This window comes from Lates calcarifer, linkage group LG3 (genome assembly GCF_001640805.2).
Source record: "Lates calcarifer isolate ASB-BC8 linkage group LG3, TLL_Latcal_v3, whole genome shotgun sequence".
Taxonomy (NCBI): Eukaryota; Metazoa; Chordata; class Actinopteri; family Centropomidae; genus Lates; species Lates calcarifer.
In genome coordinates this window covers 2,716,182-2,730,949 of record NC_066835.1, presented here as the reverse complement: position 1 = coordinate 2,730,949, position 14,768 = coordinate 2,716,182, and the positions used below count along the sequence as shown (strand labels likewise).

Sequence of the window (14,768 nt, the reverse complement as noted above, 5' to 3'; positions counted from 1 at the left end):
TATTGGTGGGTATACATGACATAGAGTCTATACTGAGAGAGCTGAGATAAAAATAATATGAGACTATGACTCACCCTTTCCATGGCAAAGGTGCGCACAGTGTACTCTGCCAGTGTCTCTGTCTTCAGCAGCGTTATTTTAATGTCACCATAGAGCTCAGTGTCATCAGGCCAATACTTACAGCACTTCATCTGGACAAACAACAAACAGCTTAGACTTAAAAGTTTAGAAAGGTTCACACACATAAACAGCTGATGTATCTCAACACTAGACAGCACACACCACTTGGCACTGAGATTTCCACCAGTAAACAAGCTGCAAAGCTCTAATCCTGTTGTGACCTTTACTAAACATTTGGACTTTACTACAGTTGTTCCAATCATCTCCACCATCAGATCTGACACATAAAAGTGTTGACACTGAGGGAAGATAAGGCATGTTTTGATATGATTCCTAAGAGAATTTCCCACTCTTGAAAATAGAACTTAGAGTCTGTAATTGTGTTATTCCCCCTCTCTATCTATAACCAGTCGGCCCTCCAACCCTTCACTGTTAAATTTTTAAGAGAATGGCTGTTTTATTTCTCTGTAGATGCATTGTGGTTTTGTGGTGTCGACATTTCCCTCTTCTGCTGGCTGCAATTGTTGTGTAGCTAACTGAATTAGCTAACAAAACGAATATTACCTTGCTAAGTTTTAGTTAGTTTTACCTGTTTAAATTTAAGAGTAAAATATGGAATACACCTGACCTGACACTTGATAAAATGCTGTTTAATAATGAGCTGGGGAAATGTAATGCACATTTCAAGACAATAATGCAATATACTCTAAACTGCAAAACCTTACACTAATAATATCAAATTAATGACTAAGTAGTGCTAGTCAGGATAATATGATGGGATATCTCCCATTTATTTTACATTGTGTAATTAGTATCAAATCTCATTAAATATTTCTCCATATATGACATGTATAAGACAAATTACAAAAAATTGGTAAAAAGTTTAATACAGTAAATTGCTCAACGTCCTCAAGCTATTTTTTGCAATTACGCTACAACTGCTGATGATAGCTGACTGCTGTGATCGGTTGGCTCGGTAGATGTTTCCTATCAACCAATTTACACATTACAAAAATCTTTTCTAGCTTAGCTTTTAATGGAGCAAATCAATTTATTAGCCTATTAGCTTTAAACCACTAGTTTGAAAATAGCCATCTATTAGGGATTAGGAACTCAGTGACTGGTCCAAAGTCATAAACTCAACTGATGAATAAACTCAACTTGATGTGTAGAATTGCTGGAATTCTCCTTTAATTCGTCATGTAAAGGGCACACACCTATGTGTTCAATACTAATAATGGTTCTGTCTGACTGGTATCTTTACTGATCACATTTTATGCTTTGTTTGGTACTTAACACTGTTGTCATACACGCTTTGAATATTGTATCAGTAGCCTACTGCATTCAACAGAGGCAGGGTTGGTAAATAGAGAGGAGGCCACAGAGTTCCTCCATGGGCTTTCATATACATCAAAGTTTTGACCTTGGAGCACAGCCACCAAAGCAAAAGGCGATCATTCATGATCAGACAGCGGCAGCCATTTCCTCCCACAACACAGAGCACCTCTTCTGATATATAGTAAATGATAAAGGAACCTCCAGAAATACATTCCCTCCATCCATCTTCACAGGAGCTGGAGAGGTCACAGGACAAAGGGAAGAGAAACCTACCCTGCCCACTTCCACCAGCTTGGTGATCATGACAATACTGAAGCAGTTCTCCTGCCAAACCATCCGCCAGAAGTCGTAGATCATCTCCTGCTTGGGGCCTGTGGAGGAGGAAATACACAGTAGAAGTACAGGTGGAGAAGAGGGAGGGAGAAAAAAAAGCGAGGAGAGAAGGTGGAGGAAGAGAACGAGAGGAGGATAAGGAGGGTGGAGAGATGAGCCATAAGTCAGAGAAAATAGCAGCAATAACCATCAATGTAGAGGCGCTGTGTAATCCATGCCAGGGAATAGAGTAACAATGTGTCATTCATGAACTATTGCCCGCTCTGTGTTCTCCTAATACTACAGAGAAATGTCATTTCAATACACCCACAAATCCTGAGCCATTGTGCAAACAAGCTCATGTATTGCCTTTCCCAGGCACCAGTGGCTGACACAAATCACAGCCCCCTGAAGAAGATGACACTTTCATTGATTTCATTACACTGAGGCGTTGATAATATCACAAGGTCCTCCTTCATACTGCCTCCTCTGCCAAACACACTACACCTTGTTCAGTGAACAAGATGTCTATTCATTTCTACCCACGCGGTTTGTTTAATAGGAATATTATCTGGTCTCCTGTAACTGACCTAGATGACTTTTTTAAGAGCACGTTGCAGCTTATCATCCCTTTGTTGGCTGGTAGAGTAGAATATCTTTTAACTCTCCACTATATCTTTTTTTTCTGTTTGTTTTTAATAATTTATTTCAGGTTTATTTGTCATACAAAAGCAATTCAAAGGTCTTTACAGAATGGTGAGTTGAAACAAAAAAGCCAAGTAAAATCTAAACTTAACCAAATGTTGAGCATGTAGGTTCATTCTTGACCTTTAGGGTCAGTACATGTAACAAAATAACCTAATGTCCAACCTCCCAGGTCTTCATATGAGGAGACGAGACCATTAACAGCTTTACCAATCAGGAAGAAATTCTCAAATAAGAAGAGGTCAGTGATATTCTATATTTTCTGTTTTTTATAGTCGACAAATCCCATAAAACTACCTGAACCAACGATGAATGTATCTGACTAACAAGTGCTGCTTTATGAGTCTTATTCCTCTGTGCCATAGACCTCCACTGTTGTTCAAAAACAAAAACACATCAGTGTTCCTTCATTACCATGAACACACACACACACACACACACACACACACACACACACACACACACACACACACACACACACAGTGTGGTTTATTTTGACTCAATCCATGCCAAAACACCAATGTGTTTTAATCTGCCAGTAAAAAAGTGCCCAGGAGATACTCCATTTACTCCTGTTTGGGTAACATTTGCTGCAGTGCCCAGCTATTTTTATACTGCCTACATTAAAACTCTGACATGGCATCCTTTGTTGGGCTGGACAATTATGCTTCTGTCCTGCCAATATTTCCTCCGTCTTCCAGTAACTTCAATAGAAGCCTGGGCAACATACAAATTCAAGAATGTGTTTCCCGCTTCCTGTGATCTCCTTGCCGCATCTGACTGTAAAATTCTATCAATTGCTATCAATCTTTTCATGGGATTTGCTGTCAATCAGAAAGATAAAGAGTAGCAACAGACTTGTCCTTTAAAGGATGTGACTTAGATATGAAGTGCTGGATTTTTAAAATTATCCTGGAAGAGGTAAAAATAACATGAAAAGGGCAACACATAGGCCTATAGAGACTTTTTGTCTCTGCAGACAAATACAATGAAATATATAGTAGAGCTTGTTTACCTCCCTTTTACCTCCATGGTTGTCCTAATAAGAGGAATCAAAAGATAGCATTGAACTCAATGCCCCAGGGCAAACATGCAAAGTCTTACAAAGGTTGAGAAATACAATAGAAGGAGGAGGAGAAACCTTATGTGCCTGTTAAAAAACAGGGCATCTGTGGAGCCTGACAACAGCTTTCCCTTTCATGATTGTCTGATACTGGTCTTTACTGTAGTCAACCCGAGGTCAGCTGACACCAGCTTGTGTTTACATCTTAATATGCACAAGTGGGAAGCTACTTTAACCACTGTTTTCTCCTCTCTTTACAGGGTTATTCACAGTTCCCTCCCCTGTTAGCAATCACTGTGCACACAGTTTCTGTGTGTATTAGTGATATGAGATGTTAATTTTTCAGCAGCAGCGGGAGAAGACCACTAATGCATCGCCAGAGGGACATGGCAGTCAGTTAAGAGACGGATGATGTGCGATCCCCGCAGCTGGGTGAATCTGTATGCATAGCACAACACGCTGCCGCTTTGGACTCGAGCTTTCAGAGCACGCTTGGCATTTCTCCTCCCTGCCTGCCTCCCCCTCACCCACCTCCGCCCGCTCCCTCATCTCTGGACATAATAGAGAGTTAGCCCAGAGCACCTGCTGCCTGCTGCAGAACCTCAGCTGCCTCAAGACTCATCTAAGATACAAAAAATCAACCTCAACCTGCTGCGACAGCCGACCACACAGGGCTTGATGCCTGTATATGCAGAGTGCTGTTCAGTATGTACAGACTGTGAGGGACAGGTGACAGCTTTAATGATGCAGTGTATGTATGATGTATGTGTATGTGTGTGTGTGTGTGTGCAGTTACTTTGGCAACTACAACAGGCTGTACTTTGGTATATGTTTTGTAAAGCAGGTCTTAATGGCATATTTTTAAACATCATTTCAGATTAGGTTAGCAGGTTAGACTTTTTTTAAATCTTGGTACCAGAAACTAATTTATTTTGTCACGTCAAGTTCATGAATGCATAATTACCACCAAAATATCTGCATTAACCTTTACCTGAAAAAGACAGACACATTAATTCAATTCTAAACTATGTAGAATTACAGTAATTTATGTCAAAAGTTACAAATTCTGTTACTTTTTAAAAAAAAACTGTGTGTCTAATATACACTCATGGAGCACTTTATTCACCTGCTAATTCATTCAGTTTTTAAGTCAGCCAATCATGTGGCAGCAATGCAAAGCAACAAATCCTGTAGATACAGGTCATGAGCTTGAGTTAATGTTCACCTCAAATATCAGAAATGGCCGATAAAATGTGATCTCAATAACTCTGCCCATGGCATGATTGTTGGTGCCAGACAGGCTGGTTTGAAACTGCTGATCTGGGATTTTCTCACACAACAATTTTAATGAGAATGGTTCAAAAAACAGAAAACATCCAATGAGCACAGGTCTGAGGATGAAAATGCCTTGTTGATGAGAGAGGTCAGTGGAGCTGAAGCTAGTAACTCAGATAACCACTCTTGACAACTGTGGTGAGAAGAAAAGCATCTCAGAATGCACAACACATCCCTTGATGTAGTTGGGATACAACAGTAGAAGATCATGCTGGGTTCCACTCCTGTCAGCCAAGAACAGAAAGCCGAGGCTGCAGAGGACGCAGGCTCACCCAAAGTGGTGAAGACTGAAAATGTAGCCTAGGCTGATAAATCTGGAACTCTGCTGAGGCATGCAGATGGTAGGGTCAGAAATTGGCAGCATGAATCCATGGACCCAACCTGCCTTATGTTAACAGCGTAGGCTGGTGGTGGTGGTATAATGGTGTGGGGAATATCTGAATGCCAGAGCCCATCTGAGCATTGTTACTAATCATTTGCATCCCATTTTAGCAACAATTTACAATCCTCTACTTGCTACTTTCCAGCATGTCACAAAGAAAAAGTCGTATGAAACTGGTTCAATGAACGTGACAGTGAGGTCAGTGAATGTCAGTGGCCTCCAGTCACTGGATTTGAATCCAGTAAAACACTCAAAGGATGTGGTAGAGTGGGGATTGGCAACATGAATGTGTAGCTGAGAAATCTATAGAAATGATGTAATCATGTCAACATGGAGCAGAATCTCAAAGGAATGTTTCCAACATCTTGTGGAATCCATACCATAAACAAAAACTGAGGCCGAAAGGTGAGACACTATGGGAGGACTTCTGTAAGGATAGACATTATAGATAGATAGACATAAGCACCAGGTTACATTGTATCTACACAGCCCATGATGTGAAAGCAGCAGCAGCAGCTGCTTCAGTGCAGTGCAAGGAATAAGCCTGTGCACAGAAGTGAGTGTGGGTGACCTGTCTTCTAGGCAGCTCTCACAGCCCAGTGCACAGTCACTGTAGTTACAGAAAGTAACATAGTCTTTGTACTAATGCACACATAGCACAATAGAGTATCTACACATAGGCTGCTTCAGCTGCTTTTTAGTTGTCTCATATGTCTGATGGAACAGACAGCCTATGCTTTTACCCTGACCCAAAGCATATTTGTACCTTTTAAGTCTATTTTCCTCCATTTTACAGGCAGAACTGTAGTAATTATGTGTTGAGCGCTGTGCGCTGCCAAAACATGGGTGACCTACACTCAGTGCTGTGCCTGAACGTATCCTACCACAGAGACAGAGCAGCAGACTTACACCTCCTAGATGTGGAGCAGGGATGATGGCAATTTTATCGGAAACCTGGTGATTTCATTAGCTTTAGTAATTGTATCCTAACTGACAGGGATAATGGCCCAAACTACGAAAATAAGATACAACCTTTAAAAAGTGTAAATGGCTTGCCCTTTAAGTCACTTTTGAAAGGAGCTATGTATTTGCTATTTAAATTGCATCCCTCACAAAATAGACAAAATATGTTCCTAATAAGCAGTGTGAGAAAATGTTTGGTATGGTAATGACACAATAAAAGGAATATACACTGAAAATCTATTACCATGACCTTTCAAAGCATCAACAGGCTTGCTTACAAAGTATATAAAAGCATGTATGTCTCAGTTATGATAAAACACATTTGTGTGTACAACATTTTAAATTCTTACTTTTATATTGCTAACAGGGTTATTAGCAAGAAGGCATGAGCATTTATGTTTAAATAGCCAGCCATCAGAGAACAGCAGAGGTACTGTGCATTATGGCGGTGGACTTTTTGGGGGTTTTTTTTGGTACGCTAATATGATGTGATTCGAAACCTTCAAGATAATGCTACACTTCTAGAATCCATAACATTTTTCAGTGCTATATCATACTGTATAATATTTCCAGTGATGGCATTCAGTATCTGTGGCAACCAAAATTACCAGTATGTGACTATTTTCATGTAATTCCATAGAGAAGCATAAGTAAAAGCAGTATCCTATTGTTGTAATTAACTTTGACAGGCCAGAAATATATTACAGTAACTTTCCATGTTTCATTTTAACGCATAACAACATGTATGTACATATAACCCTACTGTCCACTCTGTGTGCCTGTGCATAGCTTACAGGTTATGTATGGTAATGTATGTGTATATTCTATTTCATAACAGAATAAAAACAAACGTACATTGACATTCAGGTGTTTAAGGTGATATTTTAGAATGGGAACTTAGTAAATGTGTAAAATCAGTGATTTGTTTTTGAATGAACATAATCAGCACTACTTTATTCTATGATTCAAGGAAACTTTTTGTTTCATCTTGATTGATTCTTTAAATCAGTAACTTCCACTAGTTCCACTGTAAGTCAAATTCTACCAAATACTTCCACTTGAACAGCACATTGTGACACTCTTTCCACCTCTGCCTGCACCTTTGTATGTAGAAAGACTTTGTAAGCAAAGTGTGAAAGAGAGAGAGAGAGATTTTCAGGGGTTACTTTTGTGAAGTGGTAGAAGTGAGACCAAAGTAAAAGATGGAAAGAAATCAGAAGGGGATTACGGAAGTGAAAAACATATTCCCTGAGTAAATAGGATCAGAGCTGGAAGAGAATAAAGAGAATGGCTTGCTCTCTCTCTCTCTTAGTTTCTCTCTCTCCTTCTTTCTGTCTCTCTCTCTCTCTCTCTCTCTCTGTGTGAATGTGTGTGTGCTGCCTGGGGAATGCAGCCTATATAGTGTATCAAACTGACATCAGAGAGATGGTGCACCACACATGCAGATGGTGGGGAGGAGAGACACAAAAGCAGAACTTACACAGAGAGTGACAGTCAGTAGTGTTACAGTGCAGACTGACAGTTACAGTCGATTGTTTTGGGAGTGTTTCTCACAGACGGAGGAAAGTGAAGCTTTACGGTGGAAATCCAGATGTGAGCATGATGCAACACACGCTCCTTCTTGTTTACACATTAATAATTCAGTAAACTTATTTTAATATTGTCAGTTGGGCTCCTGTGTAAAGAACACCACAAACAAACGTAAATATTAGCAGTCAAACACTGCTGCTGGGTATTTTACACTCACCTTGAGTGGCGATGAAGTGGTTTGATCGCTGGTAACCCTGTGTGACAGAGAGAGTAAGACAGATAGTGGGGAAAAGAAAGAAAAAGATGGGAGAGAATTAATAATTACAAGAGCACATGATGAAGTGAGACTCAAGGACCTCTAACTCTCATTTCACCCCTTCCATCCATTCTCTTTCTCCATTTTCAGCATCACGTCATCTCTTATTCATCTCAGAGCTGGGTTTGATGTCAGCGCTCTGCTAAATTTCTGCTCTGCTTTTGACTGAAGATATTTCAGCGGCCGTGAAAACTAATCTGCACTGTGCTACTGGCTGATGGCGCTCTGCTTAAAATACATCAGCATGTTTGACCAGCCATATTCTTTGGACTGTTTAGGCTCAGAGTTTGGGTGAAGGATTGCATTTGAATTATAATGCATAGAGAAATGGCATTAATTCAAGTTTTTCTCAGTCTGTCTCTGAGCTGGGTCATTACATGCAGAGTGAGAGAGCTGCATTTCAAAGACAGCCCGGCATGCGGTGCTTTGCATGCAGCCAGGGCTGCTGATCAAAGGTAGATTGACAAGTGAGGGATCTTCAGCTCTGGGAGTAATTCTACCTGAGTGACACTGACTGATCTGGCTGTCTCCTTTCTGCTCAGCTTGGCATTAGTGCAGTTATGATACAGTGTGCATAGTCTGGAAGGCTATTAGTGGCATCCTGGCCCTCCACCATGCAAACCCTGTGTGTTGAATGCAAAGCAGCCAAACATCGATAGATCCCTTGCATTAAGATTAGTCTGCCCTCTCATCACTCAAGGGTAAAGTGATTCCAACTGCTGTATATGGTAAACATTTGTACAAATAATGTACACTGTGTGGACTGTACACCCCAACACCCCTCACGCACACACATCCCCACACCCAAACCCACGCACACACTAATATACACATATGTACTATTCACCCAGACAGCCACACAAATGACATTCCATAACTGTCATGCCACAGAGGGAAGTTGAGATGGATGGCCATCGCTATGAAAGAGTGCAGCGACCCTCATTCCCATGAGCCTCTGTTGCTGAGTTTCCCTGTGCCAACCAGTTTCCTGTCTATCACCTTGGCAACTGCACTTTCCAACAGCAGGCAAGCAGAAAAACATCAAGCAATGTGAATTTGCAATGGATTGAAAAGAGAGAGAGAAAAAAAATCAAACATGCAGAGTCATTTGAGACGTGAAAAGCTTATCAATTCTATCAAAAAGACAGGAAAACAACATTGAGTTTGTTTTGCCTTGAAGAATTTGGCTCACTCTGACTACAACGTGTGACAAGTTGGTGAACATCTGACCTTGGTGTATGCAAGTAAATGAGCTCAGATTAATCATGCATCTCAGAGTCTTGCTGGAACTTTAAGTGATGAAACCATCCTCCCTGGAGTTCTGAGCTTCTTCCTTTGAGAATAAATGACACCAGGGTTTTGCAACACCTGGAGCTTTTTTGTAGCTTTTTGTTCTACTTAAAACTGTGAGATCAACAAATTCATATGACTTACAGCCTGTATTTGAAAATCTGGAGGAAAAGCAAGTAACACACAGAAAGTATCAACACTCGTGGGTGTACAACAAGCTAGTTAAGCACAAGTAAAAACTAAGAACATATTCTGCCAAATATGACAAAAGTTTTAAAATATACTAATTATAGTTGTGTTTTTAAAAACATGTCCAACGTTGCAATTTAGATTCCAAAGGATCAAAATTATCACTGTTGAAGCTGCAAGACACTGTGATTATTTGTGTGAGCAATTATGTACATCCTGAAAAGCTGCACAAAATGTTTTATCCACTCAGTATCTGTGATTGTTTTGTTATTGTAAATGAAGACTTAAATTAAATTCATACATTTTGGAATGTGTATATTTATTTCTGTGATTTGCCTCCTACTGGCACTCATTGGTCACAGCAGTGTTACACCATCTAATGTTACATAACCCTGCTGCGCTAAAGTTTAGATGTTCCACAATACAGTAACCGTTTGCAGATATTAAACAGGAGTTAATGATACAAATACATCTCTTAAATAAACTTTGTTAAACACTGAGCTGGCTAGCTTGCTCATTCCCAGTTAAGCATAGTTATAGATTAACAAGCTTTCTAGCTTGTAAAATGGCAGTTAAGTCAGCTAGTTTTGATGGCTTTTGTGGCTTGCTAATGCCAGCATGTTACTGGTTAGCTAGTCAGCCACAAAGCCTCACAAACAAGCCCCACAATTAATCACCAAACTTGAAGCAATACACCTATTTTACAAAGACAAGTAATTCTGCAGTGCCACTTTATGGTTAGACCAGAAATTACTCTTCTCTGAGATGCTTGATAAATATGGACCCTGACACCCTGACACTGGTGTACCTGTGGTGAAACTGAGAGGTAGGTAAAACCCTTGTAACTAATCTTTAAAATAATTCCTGAATTTGTATGCACTGTGTTTTATAAGTTTCCCCCCCAGTTGACAGTCCACTGAATATATTTACAATGCCTGCTGTGTCACTCAGTGTTTGCTTGCTTTGATCTGACCGCACTTCTCTCCTCTGTGGCATACTATCAGCCTTTTATAAGGACAGCCTGATGTTAAGCAAGAACTCCAGGTGAGCATAGCTGACTACGGATGAAAGACGACCGAGAGACTGCTGCAGTCAGTGTTCAGGGGGAAATACCCAGGGGGGAAAAGTGATGGCTAAAGGCAGAAAGGCTCAGCAGCTCAGAGCGGAAGAGGGAAGGAAGATCTGCTGTTGGAGGGAAGCCATGATGGGCTGGCAGGGACAGCGAGAGGGGGCAGCGTGAAAAGAGAGAGGAGATGAGAAGAGATGAGAAGCAAGGTACTTACTTCCCTGTTTATCCGAATCTAAGAGATGCCAAAAGGTTGAAAACGGGGTGGAAAAAATAGAGAGAGAAAGAGGGAAAGTAGGGGAGGAAACAAGAGCTAGTTATTGTGATTAAAGACCAGGAAAAGAGGGTAATGAAATGGTTAGAGAGCAGCTTGCTCTGAGGACCTGTGGAGAGAATAATGTTCAGAAACCTCAAATTCCCATATTTCTACAATACAGGATTATCGTGTTTAGTATTTTTCTCTGATTACTGTCGCTTCAGCATACTGTATTTTTATTGGATTGTTTAAGAAGCAGAGAGAAAAAAAGAGTGCTATGGCAGGTTTTGATTGGAGGCCAGTGATAACACATAGTTGTCCTTCATGTTAAAAACATGACACATGGCATGTGTAGGGATAATGCAAAATTTCATTTAACATATTCTGTTAATTGCTCAAGGTATGTGTTGTATGTTTAGTGTGTTCTGCAGCAGCTGACCAGCCCGCTATCCCTTGGAATTACATCTATATTAGATGATTGTGCACCTCACAGTTTACATCCAAACACCAGTAACAATAAACTGGGTCATCCTGTCTTCCTCAGATGATACAAAAAAAGACAAGGAAAGATACATGAAGCATGTTGAGTTTTAATCTAAAGCAGAATTTATCTGTCATTCAAAGAAATTAAACTTCTTGATTTGTATGCTAAGCCATGGCAACCGTTACTTCCCATCCTTATTATCTTATTTCATCTTATCCCCAACAAATTACAGCTGCTACCAACACCAACTGTAACAGGCATCACTTCCGAGCACCAGAGCAAGAAAAGAATCCCTGGCAGTGGGCGTTTAGAAGAACAAATGCAAAATCCTCTAAGAACTGAGTGAGGATGATGTCACTTTTGTGTTACATCTGTCAGAATAGCAACAAAAGGAACATCTAAAGATCTGACATAAAATTTCTTGTCTTACTACCCATGCAAAAGAAAAATTATATAAACCTGCATGTGAATGAGAGGAGAGGCTGGTGGAACTTTACAGTTTAACCTTAAAAAAAAAAAAAAAAACAGTGTTCCATTTATTCCAATCTTGGACTCATCCATGAATCATCTGGAATCATTTCACTGCAGTGTTGTGAGCCAGGGTTCTTGGCATGACATGCAGGCGGTTAATGACACAAAGGTCCTTGGAACGTTCGTCCTAATTGAGCCCTCACGGAGCACTAGAGGGGATAAAGTAGCCTGTGAGCTTTGACGTTCTGTTTTAACTAATGCCACCCACACGTACTGAGTCAGGCATCTACTAGTGATCTAGCCCCTTCTGTCCACTTCACATTTCCTTTTGTTCAACAAACAATGGCACAAACAAAGACCATTACAACTCACATTAAAAACCTGAGATGAGTACTTCAGTAGGCTCCCGCAAAAACAGATACAAGACTGCTGAAAGCTTTTCAGAGTTAATTCAAGTGACCCTTCCATTATGAGTGAGCAGCAGAGATCACAGCCTGACCTGTACTGAAGGGAAAAGTGACTGTCCTTTAAAAACTGTTGGTCCATCTAATGCAAAGCTGCCAAGATAGGATCTGATAAGAACTGCTGCTGGGACTGGAGAGGCTTCCTGAGATACTCACTCGAGCTGAACTGTAGGTGAGATCAAAATATCTGAAAGTAGATGAAAGGATCAGCTGTGTTATAGTGGCTCCAATTGCTGAGCAATGTCGCCTTGCAAAAGCATTTGGGTGAGTCGTGAAGCCCGGTGCGCTGAGCTTCTGAGGATCTCTGGGGTTGCTGCGATAAAATCTCACCTCAAGGCCTGCGTGTGCTAGCATGCTACGTTGCTACGTTGTGGGAGTAGTTACTAAATGAGACTGAGTAACAGAGAGCTCACACAATATCAGACAGCATGTGGAGAAGTTCTCTGGTCAAACACTGGATCGACCACAACAGTAAAAGACGATTAGTACAAGCTCTTAAGGTGGAGCTGTGGGATCAGCAAAGACAGAGATGGAGGTGTAGGAAGCGAAAAAGGAGGAAAAATACAACTGCACGTGACTCACATCAATGTAGTTGGCATTGACATAATCAGAACTGGGGTCTGCAAGCAGAGAGTGGAGTTTGACCCGATGCCGATCATCTGAAATGCACAAAAACACAAGATTTAGTCAATATAATAGTTTTTATTCACAAAAAAGCAGAAGTCAGGTCATTCCTCTCAGTCAATTTGAATGTATTAGGGATGAGAATGTGGATGTCTTCATCAACTTAAAAGATAATTCTAGCTTATTAAAACATGGGTTTAATTTTGGCTTTAGTTTTAGTAAATATCTCCATCATATTAACATCCTAAAGTAATATTGTATTCACTGTCTGGGAACTTCACTAAGTCAGACCAGGGAAAGAAACAGGATCACTCAGATGATTAAACAGTACCAACATTTGGGTATAGTTTACTTGTGATTTCACATCCAAATGAATAATAATCTGTTGGCTTGTTTACAACCTGTTTCATCATTTGACTTGTGGTGTTTCGTGCTCACGCACTAAAAGTGACTTTGGGTAAATATTGCTGGGTTTACATTACTCAGTATCTATGGATAGAAAATAATGTTTATTATACTGTTACTTTATTTACTCAAACGATTATATGGCTGCAATTCGCTCTAACTCTTTTTAAACTTACATACAACCATAAATAAGGAGGCAAAGCTTCAGTGTTTGATGACTGTGTAAATATTATTTCTGATGGTGTTCCACGGCGACTCTGGAAGAACACTGAAATTAAGATATTGACTGTACCTGCTAACAAAAACACCATTAAAGCTGCTGCTGAGCAATCAATTTTAAGTGACTGAACCTTAACTGTGTTATAAGTTGTTTTTTTTCAAGAATTAACAACCATTCAGCTGGGAGTAAAAATAATTATTGGGTGATTCTGACTGACTCACAGGAAACAGGGAGTGGCATTAATGGTAACCTTCTTTAGCATGTAAGAATAAAAAGTTATTAATGTTTAGGTGTAACAATAGAATCAACATTTCTTCCTTGCTATTTAACCCAACAGGTTAAGTACACAAATACTTACGGCTAAGCAAACTATCGTGTCTTCCTTTGGTCTTGTCCTTCTTTTTCGTGACGTCCCAGCCATCAAAGAAACTCTGCAAAGTAAAGTGTTAAAGATCACAAGTTAACTTTTAAAGAGAGACATTACAAAAAAAAAAAAAAAAAAAAAAAAGAGGTGATGCGTCTTTGATGCATCTTGAAACTCACAATAGAAACGACTTTGCTAATGCACTCTAAAGTGTTACCCTAAGGTTGTCTAAGTAACTTCACGATTGCAGCGTCTTGCCAAGTCATCAGCAGACATCTGCCACAACATAGAGGGGAGAGACTGAGGCTGAGAGATGACATGCGGCACTGAGAGATGGCTGTGGCCTTGAGAGGCAGGAGGCGGCCCACTGCAGTCATTCTCATTCTAGACACAGTGTGAGGCTCACTGCTTGAAGACGCCATAGCTCTATAATACCTCAGTGTTCAACTGCTAAATTTGTGACAGCTGTTTATGACACCCATCTACTAAATCTGCTGGTGCTACGAGATGAGTCATTGAGTCTAAATCAATACTACAAGTGAAGGAAGAGCACGAGGAGAAACAAAACGAGTTTGTATGGGCCTGGCTCGGGTTGTGTCATACCCTGTTTGACTTAAGTCCTGGCTTGATCTCCCAGCCGTATCAGTAGGCACATCCCGGCTCTGAGACACACTGCCTCTCATCTGCGGCCAAACAATCCCTCCTGTGCGAGGGGGGTGCAAATTGTGACCACCTGAGATCCTAACCTGAGCTGGAGAAAGCAAGCTGATCAGGGGATTACACCTGCCACTAGATCCTATACAGGTAATGCCTGATTTAATCCTGCTTAACACACCTGCCTTTGTCCAGCACCCTGTATTTTCTGGAGCCA

At 40.5% G+C, this 14,768-nt stretch overlaps 1 protein-coding gene across 1 annotated transcript in view; it reads right to left on the bottom strand.

Moving 5' to 3' along the window:
- ptprua (protein tyrosine phosphatase receptor type Ua) overlaps positions 1-14,768 on the bottom strand; it is a 172,129-nt gene that overhangs the window by 14,902 nt on the left and 142,459 nt on the right. The window contains 6 exon segments of the mRNA XM_051078931.1: positions 75-191; positions 1,732-1,829; positions 7,966-8,002; positions 10,827-10,844; positions 12,867-12,943; positions 13,892-13,964. Coding sequence (XP_050934888.1) covers positions 75-191; positions 1,732-1,829; positions 7,966-8,002; positions 10,827-10,844; positions 12,867-12,943; positions 13,892-13,964 — 420 coding nt within the window.